Source organism: Poecilia reticulata, linkage group LG15, assembly GCF_000633615.1.
Source record: "Poecilia reticulata strain Guanapo linkage group LG15, Guppy_female_1.0+MT, whole genome shotgun sequence".
Lineage (NCBI taxonomy): Eukaryota > Metazoa > Chordata > Actinopteri > Cyprinodontiformes > Poeciliidae > Poecilia > Poecilia reticulata.
The window spans coordinates 17177140-17202926 of NC_024345.1; the positions used below are offsets into that span (position 1 = coordinate 17177140).

A 25787-nucleotide genomic window follows, 5' to 3' on the forward strand; every position below is an offset into this window, starting at 1 on the left:
GTAACTAAAGAATGAGTGAGTCACTGGGTAATGAAAGAATGAGTGAGTCGCTGTGTAACTAAAGAATGAGTGAGTCACTGGGTAATGAAAGATTGAGTGAGTCACTTGATAACCAAAGAAAGTGTGAGTCGCTACGTAACCAAAGAATGAGTGAGTCGCTATGTAATCAATGAAATAGTGAGTCGCTGGGTAACAAAAGAATGAGTGTCGCTACGTAACCGAAGAATGAGTGAGTCGCTATTTAACCAAAGAATGAGTGAGTCGCTATGTAATGAAAGAATGAGTGAGTCACTTGGTAACCACAGAATGATTGAGTCGTAACATAACCAAATAATGAGTGAGTCACTAGGTAATGAAAGTATGAGTGAGTCACTTGGTAACCAAATAATAAGTGAGTCGTTACGTAATCAAAGAATGAGTCAGTCACTACGTAACCAAAGAATGAGTGAGTCACTTGGTAACCAAAGAATGAGTGAGTTGCTACGTAACTAAAGAATGAGTGAGTCGCTATGTAATCAAAGAATGAGTGAGTCGCTTGGTCACAAAAGAATGAGTCGCTGTGTAACTAAAGAATGAGTGAGTCACTTGGGTAATGAAAGAATGAGTGAGTCGCTGTGTAATCAAAGAAAAAGTGAGTCACTGGGTAACAAAAGAATGAGTGAGTCGCTACTTAACCAAAGAATGAGTGAGTCGCTATGTAATGAAAGAATGAGTGAGTCACTTGATAACCAAAGAATGAGTGAGTCGCTACATAATCAAAGAATGAGTGAGTCACTTCATAACCAAAAACTAATGTGGTCACTGGGTAATGAAAGAATGAGTGAGTCACTTCATAACCAAAAACTGAGTCACTGGGTAATGAAAGAATGAGTGAGTCACTTGTTAACCAAAGAATGAGTGAGTCGCTGGTTATCAAATGAATGAGTGAGTCACTACGTTAAAGAATGAGTGAGTCGCTGTGTAACTAAAGAATGGTTGAGTCGCTACGTAACCAAAGAATGAGTGAGTCACTATGTAACCAAGGAATGAGTGAGTCTCTATGTAACCAAAGAATGAGTGAGTCACTGGGTAATGAAAGAATGAATGAGTCACTTTGTAACCAAAGAATGACTGAGTCGCTACGCAATCAATGAGTCGCTATGTAACCAAAGAATGAGTGAGTCGTTGGGTAAGCAAAGAATGAGTGAGTTGCTACGTAACTCTAGAATGAGTGAGTCGCTACGTAACCAAAAAATGAGTGAGTCGCTGAGTAACAAAAGAATGAGTGAGTCGCTACAAAACCAAAGAATGAATGAGTCACTGGGTAATGAAAGAATGAGTGAGTCACTTGGTAACTAAAGAATGAGTGAGTCGCTATGTAATCAATGAATGAGTGAGTCACTTGGTAACCAAAGAATGAGTGAATATTTGAAATGCTCATAGCCATGGCAACAACTTGCTCAGACTCAGATATCAGTCCATTGTATCACCATTAAGCTTCAATCTGGGACATGAAGCAGAAAGAGGAAGTTTGGTCCCATTTTTTTAAAAAATAAGGTTTTTACAAATTAGTTCAAACTGTCACCAGCATAACATGGGACAGATAATCTGTGGAAAGTTTGATCTCTTCCACCTCTAGCCTGAGCTACTATTGTAGTGTGAAGAAATGCACCGGCCAAAATTAACCAATCAGAATCAGGAGGAAATGTCTTGGTGCTGTCAATTAAACATGCGCGTAATGTAATTAAGCACACGCCTTAATGGTGGAGAAACAACTTAGCGTACCCGGAAAATTTATCCACCGTCCTCTGTGGCCATGCTAAGTAACCAGAGCATTAATGGCAGGCTCCTTTGTGGTAAATCAGCTGTAGCTTAGCAGAGAGAAAGGGGGGGCATGTGAGCAGTGTGTACACAAGGTTGATTGTCAGCACTAAGACATTTCTCCTGGCTTTTATTATTTGTCACTGTAGGAGGACTGTAGGAGAAGAAAGAGAGGCCTTTCTTTTTCATCTGTCTCATTTTGCACTGCAATTTTGAAGATGTAGTCAGCATTTTGACTCCAGTAAAACAAGGTAAAAAGACAAAATAAAGTTGTAAATCAGGCAACCAGGCATATTTGGTCTTATCAAAGAAAAGACAACTAGTTTTAAGCAATGAGTTTGCAGCAACGGACTCTGTTTCAACAACAAAGTTGCTCCCTCACTGTGAGCTCGTCCTCATCCACAGGAAGTGGTTCAGTGAGTCGGATTAAGTGACTGTAGGTCTAAAATAGCGATCTTCTTCTGTCCAGCAAACTGAGTCAAAATTTTTGAACAAACACTTGATTATTATTACCCAACCCAGCAGGTTTTTGTGTTGTTTTTTTTTAAATTTAGGTTTGTTTTCTTCAGACAAAATCAACTAAAACAAACAGATTTATTTATCTTTCTTTCCAGAAGAAAATCCTGTTCCAGGTTTTTACCTGTGGCTTTTCTCTCCTCTCTGCTTCCGTCCTCCTCTGCGGGGATCTGTTACAGCTGAGTGGCTCTCTAATGATCTCTGGGTGAGAGGCAGAAAGTCATCCATGAGCATTCACACGGTTACAGTCACACACACACGCACACAGTACTCTCAGCATCCTCTGGGATAATTGGAGAAAGGTCTCTTAGCTCACTGAATCCAAGCCTCCTACCGCCATTGAAGCCTGGAGCCGAGTGTGTCCAGCTGGATTTAAGGAACTCTGTTGCTTGGGCTGTGTGTGCGTGTGTGTGTGAGACGGTGAGCTGAGATGGACTTGACAGGTGTTTTTAGGGATGAAGTGCTGCAGACAGCTTGTCAGAGAGATGACAGATCAGAACACAATGTGTGTGCACGTGTGCGCCAGTGTGTGTTGCTTATGTTGCATGCGTTGCATGTAAAGTGAAGTGTAAATGCTTGGCTGAGCATGTCAAGGGTCTGTGTGTGCGAAATGCTTACAGAGCAAAGAGAGGAGCAAGGATATAGAAGTGGATTTGATCTGGATATTGTTGCTAAGGCGCCTGTTACAGGCCTGCATGTGTTACCTTCTTAACTAGCTTCACAAAAACGAAAAGATAACTGTTAATCAAATTTTATTCCCCTGCGTTTCCTATTTTGCCTTTTGTCTTGGGGAAAATAAAAATGGTTTCAAATGCTCAAAAAGATTGCAAAGGCTGCTAGAGCAGAAGGTTACACTGGATAGTAAATCTATTTTCTCTTTAAGGTCTGAGGACATACGGGGGACATCAAGGGTTGATTCGGATTTCTGTGCTAGATAATAAAATTGTTGTTTTGATAAGTAGTATTCTGGTGGAGGAGATATTTAAGTTCCAACATTGTATTGGTTCAGAATGTATGTCTAAGTAACATCAACATAAGTTTGGAAATCCTCCCCACAGAACGCTGCATTGTAAAAACACAATCAGTGGAATGTTTTTTTGATTTTCATGTTAAAACACAAACGTATTTCCTGTTTGGTTGACCACTCTTCCAAATCACATTTCTAAAAGATTAGACATACTTAAAAAAAAGACTAACCACAAGAGTAGTGCTTCTTGTTCCATTACATAATTTATGTTGGATTTTATTTACTGTAACACACAGTCCTGGCCTTTTTCAATCTCAAAAATAGACGTGTAAAAAGCCTAGACACAAATTAATCCTTTAATTCTGTTTCTTTATTTGTCCTCTTTGCAAACTTTCTAAAGACTGTCCACAGCCTGTTTGCAGTTTAATGAGTCTGCCAGTTTTCAACACATTTCCTGAGTCTTTGAAAGTGAAGCAGGCCCTCAGCATCACAGATCCTCCTCCATACCTAATGGTGAGCATGTGCAAATGCCCAGGCTCAGACTCATCCGACCAAACAACACAGTTCTCGGTTAAAGTCTCGGAGATGAGCAAACTCTACATGTTTCATTTACAATTCTGGGGCAGAAACGGCCAAATAACCAGTTGTAAACAATGTGTGATGGTTGTTATGGAGACACTGTGACCACCAAATGTCAGTCTTTTGCTATTGTTCTCCCACAGTGAGCTTTAGATATTGCTTTTTATGTCCTGATCACTGCATGTGGTGGCGAGGAAATATGGGCTCTTATCCAGCATGGCGGCCTGTAGCTAAAGGTAATGGCCCTTTGTGTCATGTTATATTATCACCCTGCAGAAAGTCAAGGATTAATGGCTTTGCACTCATTGAACAACTTTAAAGAGCATATATAAAAAGTCATGCTCCTTTCTTCTCTTTTTCGAAAGACTTTATTAGGAGTACTGTTAATTTGGCTCCCACTGATTTTGGTGAAAGCTTTGTTGTTTTAACAAGGGACTTTTTTTTTTATTGCAGGCAAATAAAGGATTGATTTCTCAAAATGTGAAGTACGAAATTTTGCCATTGCAATAAAATAGTTTTTTGTGTGTAAATTTTACGTAAAAATGCTCCGATCACATCCATTCGTCTGTTCATCGTCTATTCAGACTTGGATGGTTGCAGGTACTCATAACATGAACACCAAAGTTAAATATCATCTAAAGTCGACTGAGGTGAAAATTTGGAGCAAGCGACACAAAGGAGATGAGATGTTTTATTTTTACGAGATGAAAGAAATTTGGTCTCGTCTTTCAGGTGTGCACAGTTCGACTCAGCTGAACATCCAGGTGGGAAGAATTGTTGGAAAGAATACATTTCCTCCCCTTCGCTAAGGTAAAGCCTGGCAAAGCATATAGTGTAAAAAAAAGAAAATTAACATGTCTTTCACAGACACAGAGGAGGAGCTGGGATGTGGTGCTGAGCAGAAGGAGGAGTGTGAATCCTTAGCCAGTGAGTCCAATTAAAACGGATCAGGTCAGAGAGGTGATTACTGAGAATCCTGAAGCAGAGAACAAAGTCGCACAGATTTTCTGAAATCGCCTCTGACTCAAACTTAGTTGTCAATCTGGGAAGAAAACAAAAGTCGTTCATTTACAAGTTGATGTGAATATCTGAAAATTCTGAAATCTACAGAGAATTTCAACTATTCAGTATGATTCAGAAGTTTAAATGACTCCTAATTTCTTTGTGCTTTGCTCCCAAGGAACCCAACCTTTCTCGTGACATTTTAAAGTGGCTCAGATAAGTGCTTCTGCAGGCCTTTCAGAGATTTTTGTAGAGGATTTGCTGCTTTTTCTCTCGATTTCACTCTAGAGTGTGCAGCATGTGGTTAAAAACAGGGCGAAACTAGAAAATGGTGAACAAAAGAAGATGAGTCATGCCTAAAAATATATCTGCAGCAGATACGTATCATTTGAAAATCATGTTGTTTTTTTAAACACTGTCTTTGTGACAAGGTGGCAAAAACCATGTGTCCAAGGATCTCTGTTCAACTTGTCTGTTATTTAAAATAAGATGAAATGTTTTATACTTGTAAGATTCTAGGATCTAAGGTTGCCTCATAAATAAATAAATACATAAAAATGTTTCTTATTAAAATAGGCTAATTTATATCTGAGAATGATAAAACTTTCCAAAGAAAAGCATGTTTTGCCTTGAGAAAACTCTTTAAGGGGTTAAAATAAAAAGTTGGCTTCTTGGATGCAAAATTTAGAGAAGAATGTTGTGCATAAATAAATAAATAAATAGTACACCCAGCATTCAAATCAGATTTTAATTAAAGTTTCCAGCCGGTTGCCTACATAACTACTTAGACACAAACACATTCAGCATGCTAAACCCCCACACTCTTTGATCCCCATACATAATAATTAGACTGATCTGTGCAAAGCTTTTTGGCGAACCTGCAAAATGTATATTTGCTTTCAGAGCTTACAAAAATTAACATGACCTCTTTTATCGTAGTTATGCCCTTTATCTCCACTCTCCCTTAATTTATTTGCTCCTTTTGCCAGCAGTAAGATCAGACGTTCAGCCAGTTTCCACCAAACATGTTCCCTGAGAACAGCCTCCATGTATGACATGCGGGAGATTTAGCTGTAATGAGGAGCGTCGTGCTTTGAAGACTCTTCGGACTTAGTGGCAAACAGTGACTACTTCTTGCGCCGAACATAATTAACTCGATCTGGGGCCTTTTGAAGGCCATTATTGTGTAAATGTGTCACCGGCTTGAAGCAGATCAACAGTACTTTAATTTGCAACTGCCTCATTCGCCGGTATTAACAGCTCTTTTCATAAAGCATTGAAAATGATCATATTAGTCAGTAAATTAACTACCAGACCAGACACTGACCCCTGAAGCTGATGGAGGCTAATAGCTCCCATTGATCTAAAGGGGTTATGAATGTGTTCAGCTATATGGAGAGCATTCAGGATGGAAATGAAAAGGCCTTTATTTGTCCCTCAATGGGGAAATAAGAGTATCAGCAGCAAAGTGACAAGGAAAATGAAAGCAGACAGGTACACATAAAATCAGCAATAAAGAGAGCATAAGAAGTGTACAGTAATGTTGATATGCAAGATGAAAAACGTATGCAATTATGAAGGACGAGCAAATGCGGATTCTACTGAATGCACAAGTGTAAAGTAAAGTTCCACTCTAAGCATAACATTGTGAGCCTATTTTTGTGTTGTTTAAAAATCATTGAATTAGTGCATTGTATAATCTTGGAATAAATCATCAAAACACCTAGATTAACATACAGATGATGTATGTGCATCAAACTTATCGAAGTTTGATGCACATGCCCATCAAACTTCGATAAGATGCACTGAAAAAAAACGTACAGCCTAACCAAAAGCTGAATTGATCAGTTTACACACACACACGCACACCCCCCACACACACACGAAAAAAAGAAAACAGGAAACCGTCAGCTCACATGGTTCCGAAGTAATAATATTCTGTCTGTTGGCAGAAGAACATGAAAGGACAAACACGGACTGTGTGTGTGTGTGTGTGTGTGTGCGTGTGTGTGTGTGTGTGTGTGTGTGTGTGTGTGTGTGTGTGTGTGTGTGTGTGTGTGTGTGTGTGTTTGGAAAAACCCCCCTCTTCAATTAGTCACGCAGCATTTGAAATCAATCTGGCTGATAACTTGTCATGTCCCCTGAAATTACTGAGTGAGCCATCAAATCCTTCAGTCCCACTTTCAACAGCTGAAGCCGTGATATTAGCCTGCAGACGACGTGTGCAGCGCTGTGCCAACGGCTGCACTGGCAACGCAGTCAGACACTTTCAGTGAGAATCCCTGCCACTGTGCCAGGGGGAAACAACAACACCTACTTGTGAAAATCCCCTCAAAGCCACCACATTATCTCCATAGAACAGCTCTTGACTGCTTAATCAGGAAATGCTCTTTAAAAAAAAAAAAATACAGCCAGGACGACATGATAGGTCATTTCTCATATGCTTTAATACGCTGCACAGGATGGATTCGGTTAGCTTCTGCAGGCAGTTCAATAAGCCGGAGCATTTGAATAGTTTAGTCACCATGCACATGCCCACTGTAATCATTATCCTAGTGTGAGTGCTGCAATGATTTAATATGTTAAAAAAAAGAGTGAAAAGAGAACTCAAGTATCCTCTGAGTTACAGTAGACAAAAAAAAAAAAAAGAATATTCCCAAAACAACTAAAAAAAAAAGTCCTGAAACATTAGCTTCTTATTTAGGAAAATGCCAAAAATAAATGTATAAGTCAAAAATAAAGACAAAAGCAGAAAACTTTGTGGAGTAAACTGTTTTCTACATTGTTGCATCATTTATGCAACCCGTTACCCTGACTCAAATTATTCATTTCTATCTGACGTCCTGCTCATTTGCTTTTCGATTGTCAATGTCATTCTAACAAAAAAAAAAAAAACAATTTTTGAAAAAAATCATTTTTGGGTGCAAGCATCTTTGAGCAATATTATTATTATGATATCGTGCTCCTGTGTGTGCTTGCATTATTCAGTGTCTGCATCTGTTCCTGTCACTGCTCTTTGATAAATATCATCCATCATCAAAAGAAGTGACATCGCATATTAGAGTCATGTGCTGTGGGTCATTGAAAAGCCTTTATTATTGTAGAGCAAAATCAGGACTGCATGACGGGAAATGCTTCTCTCTTGTTGGTTAAAGAAAAAAAAAATCTAATTTATTTCATATTTTTCTTATTCGAGGAGGTGTGTATGACTTAGGCCAATATAATGAGCGTGTCTGTTAGATTGATGTGTCTGCTTAATGTTAGAACATGGCTGCTGCTTCGTTTGTCTTTCCAAGCTTTCCTGTTCAGTTTCCTAAGAGACTGGGTGACTCATGGTTACAGCTTAGTGGAGATTTGGAGAGGGATGGATCAAATGAGGAGGAGGTAAAAACAGTAATCTCAAATCTGTCTAACACCCACTCTGATCCACTCTCTCACGCCCCCTTCCCTGTTGTCACTCCGGCTTCCTGGTGATTCAAGGAGGGGAACTCTGCCTGGATTTTCTTTGCACCGTGTCTTCAGAAAGCGTGGAGCAACATACTGCTGGAAAACTTTAAATTAGAGACATCAGTTGGGCAAGAACATTGCTATAAATAACAACAGCCTCGCCTCACCGAAATGCCGAAATGAATCACGCAACTGGAGGATGGACAGAAAAAGATGTCCTTAAAGGTTTCCTTAAATGTTCTCATGGGATTGAAACCCGTGGGAACATTAGCCTTTCTGTAATGTTTTCAGCTGCTCTGCACAGAAAACAAGAGGCAAGCCTGTTTTGTGCTATTTTAGGTATTTGAGATTCAATACACACATGAATTTTACTTGCTGCTAATGCTACATAAAGACATTAGATCTCTCTCTCTCTAAACGTACTGATACTGTTAAACACCATGGCACTGAAGATCACATTTAGCTAATTAGCATTTGCTTTTTGAAAAAAGCAACCGTTGTTGTTTTTTTCAATGTTAAGAAATGTTACTTGAAGCATTTCTCTCTCAGTAAAAAGTGGATTCAAGTCAGAAATGTTTTCCTGTGCAAATGAGGGTTTAAACTCCGCAGTAGTTTTGCATTCCCTTTGAGTGTCTCCTGCACTTTCTTGGCATGGAAATGAAATTGTGCACGTGGTTTGAGTCCAAATATGTGCACACCTGTCTGTCTGCTGCCGGCCCTCCACATGGGCACTGCAGTTTATCTACCGTATGCCGACGGCTCTTTGGAACAGAGGTGCTGTTATCCATTCATCAGCAGAGCAGCATCAGTGACTGCCAGTTTCCCTGATCTATAGTCTAATTTACACCTCCAGCACCAGCCCTCCTCCCCCTCAGACCCCTGTTGACACAAAGCAGGGCTCGCAACTATAAATCTACGAGTGCTACGCAGTTACTGAGTCCCATTTGTCAGTATGCTTTTGCTTTGAAAGGCAACAGTTTTGAATCGACGTACTAAGCCACTGAAATCCAGACAGATAAACAACGTTTGTTACCTGTGACTCAATAACCTATCTGACAACCTAGAAGTTTTAGCTTTTAGCGTAAACTTTTATCCAAAAGTTTAAATCAATGAGCAGAAGTGGCAGAGGGAGAGAAAACAAAGACGAAGGACTTTCACAAACGGCAACTACAATAAGGAGCAACACCACAAGTCTTCTCTTTCTTCTCCTTGCACTTTCATTATCTCCCTTTCTCATTTCCTACATTGCTTTTCTAGTGGCAGCTGTGGGCCTCGGGGTATCGATTGTATGCTGAGGACTAATGGCCATGACAAAGGCAGTGTGGGGAGGCGTGCAAGAAGAGGAGGAGAAATTATCAGGGAAAGTGAGTGAAGGGGACGGGGTGGACAATGAAGAACCCAAGAGACGACGTCACAGAATTCACAGGGGATTCTTTGTAGCAGATTTCATGTTACCGACATGCGTATTACATCGATATTGTTGTTTTTAGATAACGTTCAAACTTTTTCTGCCTGTCGGATTTTCAAATGTAAAGATAAATGAATAAACACAAACATGTCGGCCCCGCTGAAAGAATTTGTTGTGTTAACAGGTCTTGCACTGGTCTGCTTGTGGTGCTCAATAAAGCAAAATAAATAAATAAGAATTTAATTTCGGCTTTAGAAAATCTCCAAGATTCACAAAAAAGCAGAATAGCGTGAGAATAAAGCGCTTTGCCAATATAAAGTGGAACAATAAAGTGTTTAAACCTTCTATGAGATTCATCCTCTTATTGCTTTTTTTTGGGTAAGAAAAACAATGTTAAATTTGATGCTGGATTCAACAGAAAGAAGCACAAATTATGTAGTACTCTGACCAAATCTGGTGAATATCATTATATTATCCAGATGTTCCTGTGCAGTTTGTTTCTAAACAGCTTCGTTATAAAGCATTGAATATTAACTTGCCACAGAAATAAAAGTTACCTTTATGTGCAACGTCATGAATATCTGTAATAAAAACAAATAGACAGCTTCTTTGGTTATCATCATTTGCAGTTGACCTTTTCTTCAGTAGTTCATTAGTGAGGATTGTAACTTCAACGGAAAGAGAGGAAGCGCAGGAAAGGGAATCGGACATTGATTAACTGAGCTCTGCTTGTTCTGCGATCTTTCTTTCTCTCTGAGCAGGCAGCAGTCTACATGAATGGGTTTGAACGCAGTTGTTGTCCTCTGATCCTTCTGACCTCCTCCTTTCCTTTTATTCTGACCTCTACCCAACGAAGCCTATACCCTCTTTATCTCTGCAGCCCACAGAAAATCATTACTCAATGCAACTTCTCCACCGACCTCCTCTGTCCCTTGATCTCCAAGTTGTTGTTTTTTTTTTTCTTTTCCCCAATTAAAAGATGTCTCTCATCTCTAGCAACACCCTTGGACCAACAGGCAATTAAAGCTACACTATCTGTCAACATCAACCCAATCATATGACAGGAATACGATCTTTGGTAAGCTATCAATGTTACGGTGTTCAGTTTTAATCGGTATAGAGGAGTTTGTGCCTCCTAATGCTTCTGATAATGACCTGGTAATGTGTGGTTGTATAGCTCTTCCCTTCCCAAATGGCTCGTGGTTAGCTCATAATGAATTTGGGGTGTAAAGCTGGATGTCCACCCAGGGACCTAATTTATAAAGCAAACGGCCAACAGTGTCAAAGTCATTTTCCTCTGAGATGCAGCCACACGGCAAATGACTGGGTGTGCTCCGCGTACCGACACATTCATATCCCCTCTGCGGGAGCAGCATGCCCAGGTACACGCACAATGATTCAAGAGACTCATATCACTGGGAAATAAAAGTGTTTCTCAATTTATAGCGAGTATCTTTTATGATTCCCCGCAGTAATGGTCCTGGTGCTCCGCTGCGTCCAAATGAGTCTATAAATGTGTGTTTTTTGTGGTCACATAAAAAATTTACTTCTATAGTCACCTTTGTTTTATATGCGCAAACTTTTGGTTAGTTATGGTATTTATAAACCTTTTCTTACTGCAGTTGTGCTTTTAAGCTTTAGTACCTACAAATCTTAGGTGGCTACCAAAGCCAGTACTGTTAAAGAGGACAAACTTTGGGTGGGGGGGGGGAGAGCTCTCTGTTCCACTTTAGGTGGGAAACTCATGGTTGAAAATAAAGTTGGCTGTTTTTACTTTGCATTATCACCGAGCGATCTCAGAGATATATGATTATTACAATAACACGGCGTTATCTGTGGATCGCTGTTTGTAATGTTACACGTTCAAAAATTAAAAGCTCATAATAATGTTTACCACAATAACTGACTAAAATTACATTTTAACATTTAAAAACTTTCATTATAAATCTTAATAATAACGTAATAAATTAAGTTTCAAACTCAAGTATGATAGAAATATGCAGGTGTCATATGTAGATAACATTTGGTTGTTTGGTAATCTTTGATGCCTTGTATATTCATTCCTCTGTATTTATAAAGAGAGCTGGTAATCACAACTCTATAAAGTCTGCAAAAAAGAAGAAAGAACTGAACCACATTGCAGTTAAGGTATCACTGAATTATCAATACGCAGCCAGTAATGGGACAATCTGTCTTGTATGGAGCATATCAAGGAACACCTTAATTTAAAGGCTTTTTAAAGAATCTTAGAAAAGACATTGAGACACATGAGATCTATTTTGCAACCGAAACTATGGAACCTGTTTAAACGTTACATTCGTGTCTGAAACGTAACTTACAGTACATAAAACAATAAAAACTATGGAGAAATATTTTTTTACTCCATGTGTCTTTTCTCTAAAAGCTGAGAATGATAAATATGAGGAAAAAACTCTAGCCCAGCTATGGTTTTACACAGCGATTCCCCGAGTCCACATCAGCCCAACAGCCTTTCCTCCCGGCAAATTCAAAAACGGACTAGACACCAGATGCTGGAGCAGTCAGATGAAGTGACCAGAATGACAAAAACATCCCCCTCCAGTGAGATGATATGAAATAAAGCCAGAAGGACCATGTCCTGCCTCCTGCTGGTCAAATAGAAAACTGGGGGCCAATCGCTTGGAGAATCCCAGCTGTGTTTTGACAGAGGCATGGTAACCTTTCAGAAGACAGTATGGGTAAGACGGGAGTTTGGGGGTAAACGCTTAGTATTGAAACTGGTAATGCCTCAGGAGGACATTGTCAGAAGAGCTTTAAGCCTGCGCACACCCCTTACTAAAATTACCTAAGATAGGTTAATTGTAGCTCCTATGTGCTGGTACATAAAATATAGCTACGATGACTAAAACGACTGGCTGACTAAGGATGTGTAAAACATACGACTCAGTTATGCAGAGCAGCGGCAGAAGACAGAGGCAAAGAGGAATAATCTCCATGTGTAAATAGGAAAAAGAAAACAGATGTTGTTGCTAATACCTCTTTAGCAGAGCCATTATAACCACCTATAAAAGGCACAAAGAGGCAATTGATGAGAGCAGACACTGACAATTTTAAAAGCCAAGACATTATAATGTCACAGCTCATCAACCAAGGCCCCGTCGTGGACAGCTTTATCGCAGCACACTTTGGAAGTAACCGTCCTCCTCAGCAAATACACACATTTCATGTGTGAGTTTTTACAAATCCACACTCGGCTCCAGTGTTTTAGACGGGTTTTGATCACGGTGACACGCTGTCAGATTCGTGTCAGGATGCAGCCAAGGTGAAGGTGTTTCAAGTTAGATCATCAAGGTTTTATGGCTGCTAAATTAGGCCCGCGCTAGTGAAGGGAGGCTGAGTGTGATCAAAGGCTGGGATGATTCTGATTTGAGTCTTTGCATGTAGCAGGAGGAATGAGAATGTTTTCTGAGACAAAAAAGAACAAGAATCAGCAGGAGAGGATTTACAGAACCTTCCAAAAGTATTTAAAGCCCTTGAAGTTTTTTTGTTGTTGTTTTTTTTCTATGTAACAATTAGAAACTTATATGTATTTTATTTGAATTTAATTTGATAGAAAAATACAAAGTGGGGCATAATTGATGGGGAGAGAAAGTGACATGGCTTTAGAAAACATTTTATAACTAAAGTGAATGCTGTGCACATGCATTTTTATCAAATGCCTTGAGTCAAAACTTTGCAGAACTATATCTCAAAAAGACTGAAAAATGCTTTTCTTATTAAATGTGTCTATAGATATTACATATTTATTACCAATGCATTCATGACTTTTACTAATCACAGAGTAAGGGGAACTTGTATTGTTTTTTTTATAATTTTGTGACTCAGATGTTCTTTAGACATAAAGGTGGAAGTAGAAAGAGAGATATGATGAAGGGGAGATCTAAAGCAATAGAGAGGACAGAGATGGAGGAAGACAGCATAATCATTTCTGGATCATTAACAAAGAGGCAGAGGGGTAAACTGAACAAGGAAACTAAGAAGGAGGCTAAAGATGAAAAGATGTTCTTTAAACTCGGTGCACAATCTATTGACAGTGAGAGAGAATATTTGTTGCAGGAGAGGATCCACTCTGCTTACAAAGTGAAACACTTCAGTTTCCAAATATGAGTAAAAAAAAATAAAAATCAGCAAGAACACGACCTTCTCTCATCTTCCTCTGAACAACCAAACCCAATACACGCTGCCCATATGTGGTCACAGAGAGTACTTCATTCAGCAGTTCAAAAATGAATATCACATTGTGCATCCTGTGGGAACAGGACAGATTAAGAAGAGAAAGAAGAAAAGCAAGATGGGAGAAGGGGTGGGGTGTTGAAAACATGAAGCAAGTTCCACAAAAAGCCAAGGGCCATAAATCGGATTAATAGTGTGATGGAGGAGATCTGATGCTATTGCTGCTCAGAGTTGGGGTATGGATCATTGAGATAAGAGCCGGGGCTAAATGTGGAGGGACAGCCGGCTGTAAATGCTATCTTCCCTACCAATGAGGCAGACATATCCATTATAAACGATAAAACTGAGAATACGGGACCTCTGTTAGCTTATCATGAAGCTCATTTGGAAGAATATTGAAAGTTTCACCCCACTGCCTTTACAAGAAACAATTTTCCTTATTATGCTGAGATCACTGCTAATGACATCTCCAGAGTGGCTCTTATTTTCACATCCAGCTTGTTATTTTGGGGGTCGTGTGAGTTAAAGATATTGCCCATCACATCTCATTTATGTTCAGCTCTGCTGACATTTTTCTTTTTTTTCCTAAAGTCCTTTCCTTGAGTAAATGACTGTGGATGTAACAATCCCTACTGAAGACTTGAACCTCAAGATCAAATGTAATGAACATCTTTTGCAAGGCTTGTGCTTTCATCCATCCATCCATCCATCCATTTTCTTTCACCCTTGTCCCTCAGTGGGGTCAGGAGGGTTGCTGGTGCCTATCTCCAGCTAGCGTGCCGGGCGATAGGCGGGGTACACCGTGGACAGGTCGCTAGTCTGTCGCAGGCTTGTGCTTTCAGAATCCAAATATTTATTTCATATTTGTGTAATTCTTTTGCTTTTTTGTCACAGAAACTTAAACCCGTGGGAAAAGAGCTGGAAACCGCCATCCAACATCACTAGGCAGTTTCTCAGGTGGAAACGCCAAAGCAAGAGAGAGAGAGAGAGAGAGAGAGAAAGAGAGAGAGAGTATATTGTGGTTTCAATATGACAAAATGCTCCAGATGTGGAACATAAAAATGGTAGACATAGAGAAAAAGGGAAGCTGCCATCTTTTATCACAAAGAGCAAACTAGTAACACCTGTCCTTACAGGACATATATGGCTGATCAGCAATCGCAATGTTTTTTGGGACACAGATATCGTAAAAATGACGTATCCTCTTAAAGCCCAAACACTCGGAGAATTACCAATTCTTGCGCTTTTGAATCATGCTCAAATCGGAAAGGCATCTATCCTAAGGGGATGCAAAGCCGACAACCAACCCATCTTCTCCACCCTAAGAAGCAGCATTTCTTTCAGTCATTAGTTTCCCTTTCTGAGCCTTATAACTGAAGAAGAAAATCTCCCCCACATTCAATCCCCTCCAGTCTCCAGACAAGCACTTTATCTTCCTGTCTACAGGCACAGCAGCCTAAACACACTCTCTAATAGACGCTGCTTTCTATCCAAGGCAAACCTGTCCATGAGCAATGAAGCCTGAATCTACTGCAACTATATACTTTTATCTGTATGCACACTATTTTGAATAACCAAACAACGTCCTCTAAAAGCAGCTCGGACGATATAATAGAAACTGTCTGTTTTTTGTGTCGGAGCTGAAAGAAAGAGAACCTTTTCTTCCAAGATAAACTTTACCCAGTTTTGTAGAGAAAACTTTCATAAAAATACGGCTTTATCCATTTTTCTCCTACTTTGAGATTTCTGGCTTTCAATAAGCAACAAAAAAAAAACAACAACAACAAAAAAAGAAAAGCAATTTGAAGCTGTGAAAATAAGTAGGCGGTGAAAGCAAGTAGTTTTCATCAAAAGATCCTTTGACTTTTAAAGGGTCCTTGTTGTCTCCAACACAGGAGGAGAACAGCTGCTGCACTGGTAGCATTGAATTAAAACAGAAACAAAGATAGTCATAAGATCCACACCATGAATCTACTTAACAGAAACTGAAAGAATACGTCAGCTTTTTGATCCAAGATTTAAGTGAATAAAATTACTTCCTTGTATTAAAATAAAATACGTTTGTGTCAAGTTAAAATGACACAAAGGCACTTGCTTTTAGAATAAAAATAAATAAAACAAATTTACATTAGAGCACTAATAGTACAAACAATTAATAAACTAAAATTAAACTGATAAAAAAAAAAGTATATGCTTCAGAGCAAACTCAATTTTATTTTGGGCAATATTAACATCATGAATGTTCTCAAAGGGCCAATTGTGCCAATATGCATTGATAAACAAACTGTTGAAGTATTAATAAATGCTGTTCCTGGATTCATTAAGTGCTATTTAAAATGAAATAATATCAAACATTTTTCAAATTGAAATATTATTATTTTGCTATTGTTACCATATGTGCAAATAGGGAATACTTTTAGTCTTCTCTGTAATCATGTGTGTCGTACATTTGTTATTTTGAGCACCAGGTCTTGAATCCCTGCCACACAATGAGGCTCAATCCTGCCTCCTTCTGGATGCTGCTTGACATTAAAACTATTAGATAATTGAGCCTGAAATCCTCAGTATTTAAAAAAAAACATTTCTTGTCATTAATAGAAACAAAAGGATCCCACGGATAATTTGAAGAGACTCGGAGCTAAACTTTCTCCGTGATCTGATTATGTTGATGGGATCACAAGCTTAAGATTAATCCCTTTCTCCTATCTCAGATTCTGAGCAGATCTCTCTCCTTCAGGAAATGTGACCTGATTTGATCACAAGTAGTAGAATCAAAAACCGAAGACTAATCAAGAGAAACAGTGCAAAATCCATTTCAATTCAAGAAAATGTGATCAGCGTTCTCTCAGATTAGTTCCAGTTTTTAAGTGTTGCAAACTACCTTCATAGATAAAAAATAAAAATAAAAAAAAGATATTCTCACTACTGCCAACTACTTGTTTGTGGTCTCTCTCTAGAGGTTTCTAAATTTCTATTTATAAATCAGCAACACTGTCCTTAAGCGGTTAATGCCACTGTGTGGGCTGTGGTGAAAGTTGCCAGAGAAGTTTGGTAAAGTAATACATGCTTCATAGCAGGGATCCGCTTGCTAAGACTGTGAGTCACCAATGAGCCTTCAACTCCCATTGTAATAAATGTTAGATATTATCAAAACAATACATTTTTCATCCAGGTATGCCTTGTTTTTTTGTTTCAACTATGCCTGTAGCCTCAAAAAGGCCTCTCAATTCATAATAAGTCTAGGACTGCTGAGTTAATAAATCTCGCTTCAGTTAGAAATGTGAGTAAACAAGGATGACAGAGCAGAAAAAACAAACCTACACATGCCAGAGGCTAAATTTTAAACCGTCTCACCAAAAACCAGAAAGAAGTAGGATGGTTTTTTCCGATAAGATCAAATGTAAACACCTGATCAGTAAAACAACTGGTTCAGTGACAAAAAATAGCTTTCAAAAGTAGAAACATAAATTCACATAGTTCCTCTTTTTACTCTATACCGACTGTTCCTCCTGAATTGTTTCCAGCCTAATAGCACCTGCATCATCTGAAATATTTTCAGCGCTGCTTCACATAATACATGTAGCAGGAAGAAGAATAGCCGATTCTCAAAATGCTAATGTGTTATCTTGTCAGAACACGCTAACTTTTCCTTTACTTCTATGAGATCTGATGCCAGATTGAGGAAAGGTGTAGAGGTATTAAAATATATAAAGTTATGTATTCATGAAATTATGTATGCCTGGGCAGAATAACATTGAGGCAACATAAACCAAACAAAACTGCAGTCTAAACAATGTGAAAATATGACTGAAAAGGGAAATGTGACATGGTGGCTACAAACGCTTCTCTAAAAGTTGTTAGCTTTGATCAAATTGACTGAACTACCATGGCGTTTAAAGGCTTGCATTTAAGATGGATTTAATCATGCCTTATGGATAGGGAACTGCCAACCTAAATTGGTGTAACATAAAATGTTAATGTATACCTCCGGTGTTTGGGTAGCAAGAACTACAACCAGATATTCAGTTTTTGTCTTATTAGAAATTATCTTTAATCATGTGTGCCGTGAATGCATGAAAGCAAAGTCAAATTCCTTGTCTGTGTAAACATTCTTGACAAATAAAGCTGATTGTTCTGAATGTCTCTTTGGAAAATCTCTGGTCACGCTCAAAGTAGGTGGAAGATGTACACCAGTACTAGTGTGAATAAAGTCAAAGAAATTAACAATATTCACACTTTTACATAGAAATCCTTCACATTTGAAAAGGGCTTGGTCTACATTCTGCTTCACCAATATTCTGATGAAAAATAACATTTAAAAAAATCTCACACCAAGTTACTACAGCTCCATCTTGACATGAAAATCAATTTTCTCATCTCGTCACATTACAACCACAACCTTTAAGGTACTTCATTGTGACTTTATACAATAGACCAAGACAAAAAAAATCATAATTGTATAAAAAGATACATTTAAACTAAACTTTTACATTTGTATTCAGCCCTTTTTACTGTGATTCACCTAAATAAAATTTAGCACTGGCAACTGTCTTAGTCACCTATTAAATAGAGTCTAATTCTATAATTCTGTTTTCTACCTAGTCCTCAAGAACTGCTCCTGCAGCTTTTAGATTTAATTGGTTTTATAAATATATTCTGGCACAACCAGCCCTTAAAGAACATTCAAAATTTTGATATGGCCCAAAATGAAAATGAGTTTGACACCCTTGATCTAATTAGATTGAGTAAAAGATAAATGGTTCTATATATAAACTGCACTCCACACTTTTCAAAATGTATTAGAAAATGAAAATAAAAGATGAAATTATGCATAATTTTCCTCCTACTTTATAATTATGTGCTACTTCCTGTAATTTGTCAGATTGATTAAATACTTACGTTTTTGGTTACATAGTAACGAAATGTGCAAAAAGGTCAAGGGATATGAACACTCTTGCAAGGCACTATCGTCAAACACTTCATTATTATAATCTAATTAACGGTGTTGATGTCTAATTCTTATTTAAGATAAAAAATAATAATAATCTAAAATCCGAGAGAAAAAATATATCAGCAGAGTGATTCTTCCTATTCCTTTGCAAAATCTTTGTAGTCCAACGGTCGGCGTTCTGCTCCTCCTCTTTATGCAGAGCAGTCTCGGTATCCGGAAATTAACAGTCCCGTGATGTTAGAGGAGGGCTAGCATAGCATCGGAATGACTGCAGTGCCTTTTCTCAGACTGCTCTTCCAAACCTTTACACTGTCAGCTAACAGTTTAGCTCCGCTCTGTTCCATAAAACATGAAGTTACAGCATCGTAATGCTGTCGGATTTGTGTATCCCTCCGCTCGGCCGTTAAAGAGATGACTCCTTCCACCGGACCTAAAGCATCCGCTCTGCTAGCTTCGCTGGAGCCAGGGGTCGGATTTATGAGCCGTCAAAGCTAATAGGGTTATTGATAAGGGCTGCGGCGAAGGAAGTTGCTCTGAATTCCTCGAAACAGAACCGCGAATATGTCGCGGTTTGTCTTGGAAGAGCTGTCGGATTTCAAGGACTACGCTGGAAGCCAGAAGCTGAGTGACTTACTAACTTTTTCTAAGGACGAGCCCAGCAGGATCAAACTGTCAGACGTTCGTGTGAGTCCAGATGGACGTCACATCCATGTCCTGCTCCGCCAGCCTAAGGTCGGTCTCATGACTTTTGACAAGCATGAAAGACCCCAGCTGGCTCTCAACCCGAAGAAGCTGGACGTGTGGTTCAAAGGGGGCGTCTCCATAGTGGATGTATTCTACTTGGATCTCCTTCACAACAAAGGCAAGGGGACAGGAGTTGTTGCGGTGGTTGTGTACGAGAATGGGAAAGCCGAGTTTTGGAAATTCCTGGAGTGCAAGACCGGCTGGCATCTCCTGCAGACCTCTGATCTGTGCAACAGCCCCCGGGCCAGAGTGGTGTCAGTGTGTGTGTGCTCCAGCCTCCTGGTGTGGTGTGAGGAGCGTCCAGCCTCAGAGAGCTCCCCCGCCCTCAGCTCCACCAGGGACAAACTGAGATACTGCGTCTGCAGGCGGGACTGTGAGGTGGAGGATGGAGCTGTGAACCTGGGAGGACTGAAAATCATCCTTCACAATAATCCTAAATTCACCGTCATCAGCTCAGGCGACTACGTGCATCTGCTGCCGGACCTGAAAGCCAAGCTGCAACTGTGCATCTCCAAATTCTTCCTGGCGTGGTCCCCTCGCCACGACTCCTTCACCATCAGCACCACGTGCAAAAACACCCCGATAAAGAAGCTTTCGGCCAAGGAGTCCGACTTCAGGCGGCTGATTGCAGACTGTTTGGGATATCTGTCGGCTCTCGAGCCGCCTGAAATCTGCAGCTTTTCTCCCACAGGCTGCGGAGGCCTGCTGCTGCTCCTCAACACGGGCTGGCTGTACCTCCTGCAGGAGGACGGGATGCTGCGGCGCGTGTACAAGCTGGCGGACAACTTCACGCCTCAAGCAGACACTCACACCAGCCTGTGCGTTCACGTGAACACAGCGGCGCTAATAGTCGGGAAAACCCTGCATCTGATAGAGGTGAACTGTGGCAGAGAGCTGCAAAAGATTGCGTTGAAAAGAGAGGGGTTGTTATACGCAAACCAGGCTGACAGACGGACTCCCTTTCTGCTCTCGGAAACTGGACTTTTCATGCTCGCGGAGAAGGACTCTACGGGGAAAGCTCTGGGCCTCAGTCCGGCTGAGGGTAATCAGTCCGGAGCCGTCCTGGTTGAAGCCATTTTTGAGGAGGCGTGCAAGTACTACCAGCAGAGGAGCCTCAGCAGCACGCAGCTCACCGTGGAGTCCCTGAAGAAGGGAGGACGGTTCCAGGCTCCCATCTCTCTGGCCTCCATTCTCAGGAACTACCTCAACTCAGGCTTGAGGAGGACGGAGACGGAGTCGCTGCAAAATGGAGGAGGTGACTATATTGCAGGGCAGGAGAAGTTAATGTGCTCTCTGGAGGGCGAGCTGAGGGCTCTGGTGGCTCTGGAGGAGCTGAAGGGGAGTTTAGTGAGGGGGGGTGTGAAAGAGGTGGAGGCAGTGGGTGGGACGCTGGTGGAGAAAGAAGTGGTGAGGCTGCTGTCGTCCTCCGAACTGGACGGCGAAGCGTTGCTCTACCTGAACTCCATCTTCAGCATGTTCCCCGGCCAGGCGTGGAGCGCTGCTCAGGCTGCCCTGCAGCTGCACCACAACGGGGAGGGCTCCCTGTCCAGCAGGGCCGCCCCAGATGTGTGGAAAATGGTCCTCACTCCTTTCCCGAACTCCCATCCCGCCACAAACGGGAAGTCGAAGCACAGCCCCAGCCTGAAAGGGGATAATAACTGTACGGTCACGACCTCCCCAGCTGTCCTGCCTGTGTTTGAGCTTCTCTGCCAGTCAGTTGTTCGCTTTCAGCCTGGCTGGCTGCCGAGGTTCCTGCAGCTCTCCCAGCAGCAGCAGCAGGGCTCCGCGGCGTTGGGACTCAGCCTGGCTTCGTCCTCTTGGGGTTTCCCCAGCGGGAGAGGCGGGGAAAGCGGGGAGAACATCATTCCCCTCTACAGGCGGGCACTGTGGGTCTTGTCCAGCCTGGACACGGACACAGAGCAGCGGCAGGGCCTGGAGGTGGAGCTGCTGCTGGTCAGCGGGCGGCCCAACGCCGTCCTGCAGGCGCTGCGGATCCTGATGGTGAAGCGCCAATGGGAGCGGGTCACCCAGGTGGCCCAGCAGTTCTGCAAAAAGAGCCCGCTGCTCAACAAGGAGATCTTCAACGCCCTGCTGTGCGAGGTGTCTCAGCACCGGGAGCTGGACCCCTACCTGGACCTGCTGTGGGCGCTGTGCCCCGAGGACTACAGCGTCACCACCATCCTCAACCTGGTTCTCAAAAACATTCCCTGCAGCTCTCCGTCCCCCGCTCCATTTGCAGACCCCCACAGCAGCCAGCTGGCCATAGGGCAGCTGAAGCCGCTGCTGAGAAAAGTTCTGCAGAGGGAAATGAAGCCCAGCCAGCGGTACGCCGACATCCTCCAGTCGCCATTGTACCCTCCGCCGGCTCTTCCCCGCCAGCCCACCTTTCGGCCGAGCTCCGTGTCCGACGCAGACACTCCGTCTCCTCACACAGAGACGCGGGAACTGAAATCGTCTCCCAACACAAACGCTCTCCCTGCAGACCCAGGTGGATTTTCGTAAAACCAAACTAACTTGACGGAGCACGAAACGTGTCCGAACTGAATGTCAGCATTCTTACTTTAGCACAAATATCCGAATAAGTTAAATGTTCATCAGTGAAGTAATTAACTGACACTAGTGAGGTGGCTTTTAGCAGGTCGTCGGAACAAATCTGACAACTGGAAACTCTGAACTGACTACTGAAGACTCAACAAGTGTACATGATGCAGTTGACCTTTTAGTGAAAATACAGAATCTACAGGGTTATTTATCGCTTAAACCTTAACTGCATGAGAATGAAACTGTTCTCGCACCAGCGTATTTAATATCAGCCTTATTAAATTATAGGACATATAGGTTACTGTAATAGGACAGTATAACTAATTGCTTGATAACTAAAAAAGCCACTAATTCAGACTTGAAGGAATAGTCTGGGTTATTTTTAAAGCTTCCTTCCTTTCTTACTGTGTTATTTATCTCCAAAGCCTTAACAGCATCTACTTGAGTAACTTTAACCTGTATCAGAAGCTATGCAGTATTTAAAGAGTGGTCCAAAAAACATCTTAACTACATCTGGGGTGTATTATATTGTCTTTAGTCCTTTTTGACTTGAGTGCCGTGCTTCCATGCAGCTGGTAATCAACAGAGAGAGCCGCCTTTCTGTTATTGTTTGCTCAAAGTGAGGTAATTCAGGCGGGGTCAAGGTTCTACTGCTGACTTTTAGTTTCACATTCGACAAATTAAACAGGCGTAAACATTAACTCCGCTTTGATTGGCTTGCCCCGACATGACAACCAAAACATCCAGTGGTCCGTTTCTCCCTTCGGTGTCGTCCATTTTCCCTTCCGGGCTCCATCTTGTCCCCTCTAAACCCAACTCACGGGACATTCCAGACTGCATTCCCAGTAAAAGTGACTCACATTTTGGACTTTAAATTAAATTTTCGGCACTAATCTTGTTGAGATTCAAGTGTGTGTGTGTGCATGTGTGTGTGCGTGGGAGGGACATGTACGGCCCAATCCGGCCTCCATGTTCCTTGCATAAGATCTCATGCGTTGTCCTTCTTGGAACCACTGTGGAAAATGTTATTAGAGATGATAGGCTTTCTGTATTCTTGGCTCTGCACTTTTATATCACACCAGTCAGTGTTGACTGCTCTGAGCTCTGGGTGGTTCTGTTGAGATTGAGCTTTTCCGATTTAGGATGGGTGAAGAGAGTGTTTTAGTTTAAAAAAAAAAAAGATTGCATTTTATACTAAAATATTTAAACATCCATAATATTCTTATTTATTTTTGAACCAAACTTTTGAAGACTACTAAGCTCTGTGTGGGTGTGGCTCAGCGAGACGTCAGACGTCTCTTGTACGTGACAATCAGACTTCAAAGAGCTGCGGGACAGTCGGTGCCTTTCAGCTGACAGAGCGGTGTCGCGTTTCTGCCGCATCTCTGCAGCAGCAGCTCCCTCATATCCCCGAGGGAGAGCTCCCAGCATCCGACCTCGGTGTGCTTGCCTTTCCCCCCCCGCCCTCGGTTTTTAAAGTCACTCGGAAATTCTTGGGATTCGTCACTCCAATCCGTCGCTCTGGTGTCTTAATGTGTGACAGAACCGACGGGCTGATTTCAGATCAGTGTGCCGAACGTGAACCGAGACTCTCTGGGAACTCCCTGACTTCCCCCACACAGGCCGCTCAGACTGCCTGCTTGGATGTTCAGTGCTAATTTGCCTTCAACTCTGCCTGTTCATTGCTGCTGTTTTATGTTCATTTCTTCTTCATATCCATATTGTAACTTAGATTTTTTTTTTTTTTTTTTTTGGGCCAATGTTTACTGGAAAAGTTTAAAAAGTTAAAACAAGTTAAAAGTATTTATCAGCATTAAAAGTAAAAATGAGATCTCCCGTCTGAACCAAGTGATTTGCTTGTCCAGTCTGTCTAAAGTGGAAACGCGAGGTGTTTTTGTTGGCAATGAAAACCTTTTTAGCGTCTTGAAATGATAGATTTTTCCGCTGTCGGGTTTTATTGTCTCCTGCAGGATTTTCTCTGGACATGAAACTTTGCAGTATTTTTGCAGGATGTAAAAATGATTTTTGTTTTTCCTTCTGACAATTAAAAACGGTAAAGATTTGAATGAGAGAGCTTTTTTTTAAAGTCATTTAAAAATGCCATTCATATCAAAACAGAAAAAAAAAAGTTAAACAAGGCAGCATTCAGATGTGGTGTGATGATGACTAAGCAGATTACTACATGTGAAATACAGACACTTAAACTACTTGATATTTTGAATTTGTTAATTAGTTACTAACTTCAAAATTGGATGTTGTATTTAATAATAAATTATACACAGTCATATGTTTGAGGTATTATTTTCTAACAAATGTGAATGTTATTTATTTTAAGCCAAAAAATAAGAACATTTTTGCGCACTGCCAAAATGAAAAATATACATTTACTTGAACTTTATGTTATGGCCTTTACAGTCATGGTCACTCAGATCAAGCCTGATAACGATACACATTTGAAGTATTTCTGGTTTGTTCACCTTTGTTTACATCCTGTCTCACAGATCAAAGCAGAACTTGTTCACTATGAACAATAACTAAAGGCATTAAGCTCCAGAGTATTGAATTACTAACTTGAAACCTGGCCATACACTTAAAACGGTGACAGAGCTTCAGCCAAATCCACTTACAGCTGCAGTGTTTCCATGTTCAGGGTTTATTTTAGTTACACTTTAAGACTCATGACTGTAAGTGGAGCAGATGTGGGACACTGGGTGCTTCTGTGGGGCTCTCACAGCTAAATGTCAGCTTCCACATGAAGGAGAGAAGATGTAGAAAGTGTGTGACTAGTTCCTCCTCTCCATTCTAAGAACACAACAAAGGAGGTTCAGTTATAATAGGCAAGAGAAGAAAAGGTTGGGTGCAAAAAAAAGCTGCAGATATTGCCTCGTTGTTTCTTCCTCTTCCACTTGATCTAACATTTGTTCCCCCTCATTGATTTTTTTTCCCGGCACCCTGCGTCTCTTATTACACGGTTTCGGGTCACGCTTGTGCTGTAATGTCATCGATTCACTTGTCCTAATTATAGCTTGCTTTAAACAATAGTGCGTCTCAACAAGGCTCCGGTTCTCTGCTCCCTGGTGCTGCGTCCTCTAGCCGTCTTCGAGCTTCTGGATCACCCTACAGAGCGGCACAAATTGATGCACCGTGAGAGGGATGACTGCGTTGCAACACATTTTCATCACATGTCGAGTCAATGTGCAACAAAGATCCATCAAACTTGAAACTAAAATGTTTCAGGGGAAGGGGGAGATGATGGAATTTGAAGCAACTTGGCTGATTCAGACCACAGATTTGATGGACACGATTTTGCTGCTGCTTTGTTTTTCCCCCCCATCATGGATCATTGACTCCAAATTGAGTTTGAGCTTTTCCTCCGAAGGTCGTTATTGCATTTCCATCTTGATTGGCAGAGCATTACTTATGCAAACAAGTTTTGGACAGCGATGAGAAATGTGTTGTTGAGAACAGATTGCTTTAGAGGGTGACGGCTCTATTAAAGGGTAACGTTATGTGCATACTGCTGCAACTTTGGAAACTGTTTTGGTTTGACAACAATTAGTGAAGACAATGCTGAGAGTTCAGACTTGCATGGTTAAAATTGGGGGTTTTATTTTATTTCC

At 41.0% G+C, this 25787-nt stretch overlaps 1 protein-coding gene across 1 annotated transcript; it reads left to right on the forward strand.

Moving 5' to 3' along the window:
• The first annotated feature begins 19042 nt into the window (after positions 1–19042).
• hps6 (HPS6 biogenesis of lysosomal organelles complex 2 subunit 3) lies at positions 19043–24233 on the forward strand. Its single transcript, XM_008429678.2, has one exon. It carries the CDS (start codon positions 19444–19446, stop codon positions 22126–22128), a length of 2685 nt encoding a protein of 894 aa, XP_008427900.1. The 5' UTR covers positions 19043–19443; the 3' UTR covers positions 22129–24233.
• Positions 24234–25787: the final 1554 nt, after the last annotated feature.